At 41.4% G+C, this 2,701-nt stretch overlaps 1 protein-coding gene across 1 annotated transcript; it reads right to left on the reverse strand.

The window, feature by feature from the left end:
- Positions 1-251: 251 nt before the first annotated feature.
- Positions 252-1,985, reverse strand: LOC106313580 (methionine gamma-lyase). Its single transcript, XM_013751430.1, has 3 exons — positions 1,546-1,985; positions 988-1,389; positions 252-878 (listed from the first exon to the last, which is right to left on the reverse strand). Exons 1-3 carry the CDS (start codon positions 1,916-1,918, stop codon positions 328-330), a joined length of 1,326 nt encoding a protein of 441 aa, XP_013606884.1. The 5' UTR covers positions 1,919-1,985; the 3' UTR covers positions 252-327.
- Between the last annotated feature and the right edge of the window lie 716 nt (positions 1,986-2,701).

Genomic DNA, 2,701 nt, shown 5'->3' on the forward strand with positions numbered 1-2,701 from the left:
TAGTGATAATTTATTTTTAGATTACTAATTAATTTTATGGTTATTTTAATGAAAGATACAAATTTTAAAATAGACTAAATAATGAATAACATGTATTGTAATTATTATTATAGTAATTTAAATATATTTTTCTAATGACTAAAAATTATTCTGGTGATGTCACATTAGTATATAGCTTACATTAAAATTCTTCTTAATTAATATATAAGAGATATAGCATTAATAATAAAAGTTATAAGCAAGATTCATGAGAAATAAATACGCCAAAAATATAGTAAACCATACATAGATAGAAAACGTTGGCTACAATAGACATGATAGAAGACATTACATTCTGATGAAAGCCTTCTCGAATTGTGTCCACTTCTGCTCCAGTGTACCCGCATACCCCACAGACATTCGTATAAGGCCAGGAGAGATACCTGCGGCTGCTTTCTGGGAGGGGTCGAGCTCGCTGCTGGTGCTGCTACCGGAGCAAGACATGAGAGTTTCGTAGTAACCCAAACTGACGGCCATGAGTCCGAACTGGGTGGCGTTTTGGAGATACGTCATGAGCTTGTTGGCTCTTTCCTCCGTCTCCATGTCAATTGACAACAACCCTCCGTATCCGTACTCTTGGTTCACCATTTCTGTAGCCACCTTGTGCTGCGGGTGGTCCGTGAGGCCCGGGTATATAACTTTCATCCCCAGCTCCCTCATTCTTTCTGCATACACTTGGGCCCTGCGGCTGTGCTCTTTCATGCGGAGGCCCAAGTGAGGGATTCGCTCAGAGAGCTCAAAGGCCACCTTGGCGTTCATGGTAGGACCCAGCAGCATCAGAGACCCGCCACGCAGATCCATCATCCCTTTCACCAGCTTCTCGCTCCCACACGCGGCCCCTGCTTATTAGGCCACGCCAAAAACACGTGTACGGTTACTTTATGCATCGCTCCCTCACGTGAAAGAGATGCTAAATACGTATCTTACGACAAAAATAAGTCACGTTACCTGCGATGATGTCGGCCCCACCACTAATGAACTTGGAGATACTGTGAACCACCACATCTGCTCCAAACTTGGCCGGAGACAGCACCATGGGGGTAAAGGTATTGTCCACCACCACCATCACGCCCTTCTCGTGTGCTATACGGCTCAACTCAGGTATGTCGGCCACAGTCAGCGTCGGGTTGGCCATCGACTCAAAATAGAGGACTTGTGTTTTACCCTCGACGATCGCGTCTGCCACCGCGCCATGGTCCGTTATGTTCACGAAGGACGTGGTTATGTTGCAGGTCCGTGGCAAGAAATGAGAGAGCAAAGCGTGTGTTCCTCCATAGAGCGTCTTTGAAGCCACCACGTGTCCACCACTGCTGCATAGTTGCAGCAGCACCGACGAAATCGCCGCCATACCTGACGTCAGTCTCAAAATAATAAAGATTTGCCTCTCCTAAACAATAAAAATTGTAGTTCTACCAAAAATTCCGTATCAAACTCAACTAGGTTCCATGGTCTGAATATATATTATAATATAATTCTTCTTTTTATATATATATAGTTACAACTTACCGCTTGAGGTACAATAGGCAGCTTGGGTGCCTTCGAGAGCAGCCATCTGGCGGCTGAGGTTGAGCACGGTGGGGTTGAAGTGTCGGCTGTATACGAAGAAGTCATTTTCCGGTCCAAGTTCTCCGGCGAACATCCGCCTCATGGTGTCCGGTTCCATGACCGTAAAGGTGGCGGAGGCCTCGATGGACATGTTCACTCCGCCGTGCTCCCCGAATTCGTGTCGGATGCTTGCCAGCGCCACAGCGGGGTCAGCTTCACATGCCATCAGTGAAGATTTCTTTGCAACGGTGGAGACTCCGTCTTCGTCATCGCGGTCGTTTCGTTTTTTCCCGGAGGCTGTGAGGAGATGTTGGGTGTTGAGGATATGGGCCATAGTGATATATTTTTTTTTTTTTGTTAAAAAGGGTCTCTGTTTGGAAATGGGAAATACAAATAATTTTAGTGTTAACGTAAGGCGAGGAGAGGGTTCTATATATAGAAGTAGTGTTGACCATATATTTTTATGGGGTTTTTGCCAAAACTAACTCACAACTTGATTTTAACCCCAAACTTATACTTAAACTTGAATCAAATGCAAAACTAACCTAAAAGTCTAGTGAAATTACAGCTCAGCCCCTTGTGACCAAACAAAAAAACAGAAGCCATTTTTACGAATATAGCCCTAGTAAATCGTCTGAGTCGTCTGAGATGTTGAAAGTCGTCTGGACGACTGAAGTGTAAGTCGTCTGGTACCGGTTTATTTTAAAAATAATTTATAAATCTTGTAAAAAAATATTTTGATGCGTGAAAAATAAAAATCAAGTAATTATAAACAGTTTTAAGTGATATAAATTAAGATATGATAAAATTGATTTGTTTTGAAGATAGATGAGTGGAAGTAGTGAATCATGAAATACTTTGGTTTAGGAGTTTGGCAAACATATGTTGTAGTATTGTATGTATTGTTAGGGTTAGATTTTGGAAAACTAAAATGTTTTTTTCAAAAATTAGTTTTCACCTATATGTGTTTATTTATGTGTATAGTAAACACTTTTCAAGTTTGATTTGATTTTATGAAGTCTTTAATTAGATAATTAAGTTTAGGGGTTATGTTTAGGGTGTGGACAACTTATATTTCAGTCGTCTGTTGAATAATTTACTCAGACGACGTATATTT

This window comes from Brassica oleracea, chromosome C9 (genome assembly GCF_000695525.1).
Source record: "Brassica oleracea var. oleracea cultivar TO1000 chromosome C9, BOL, whole genome shotgun sequence".
NCBI lineage: Eukaryota > Viridiplantae > Streptophyta > Magnoliopsida > Brassicales > Brassicaceae > Brassica > Brassica oleracea.

Bases quoted from the DNA above. Each gene is read 5' to 3' on its own strand.
- LOC106313580 (XM_013751430.1), bottom strand. From the start codon at position 1,918: ATGGCCCATATCCTCAACACCCAACATCTCCTCACAGCCTCCGGGAAA. The intron at 1,390-1,545 runs GTAAGTTGTAAC...GACTGACGTCAG, and splicing joins TGCCTATTGTACCTCAAGCG to GTATGGCGGCGATTTCGTCG. The intron at 879-987 runs GTAACGTGACTT...CCTAATAAGCAG, and splicing joins TGGGGCCGACATCATCGCAG to GGGCCGCGTGTGGGAGCGAG.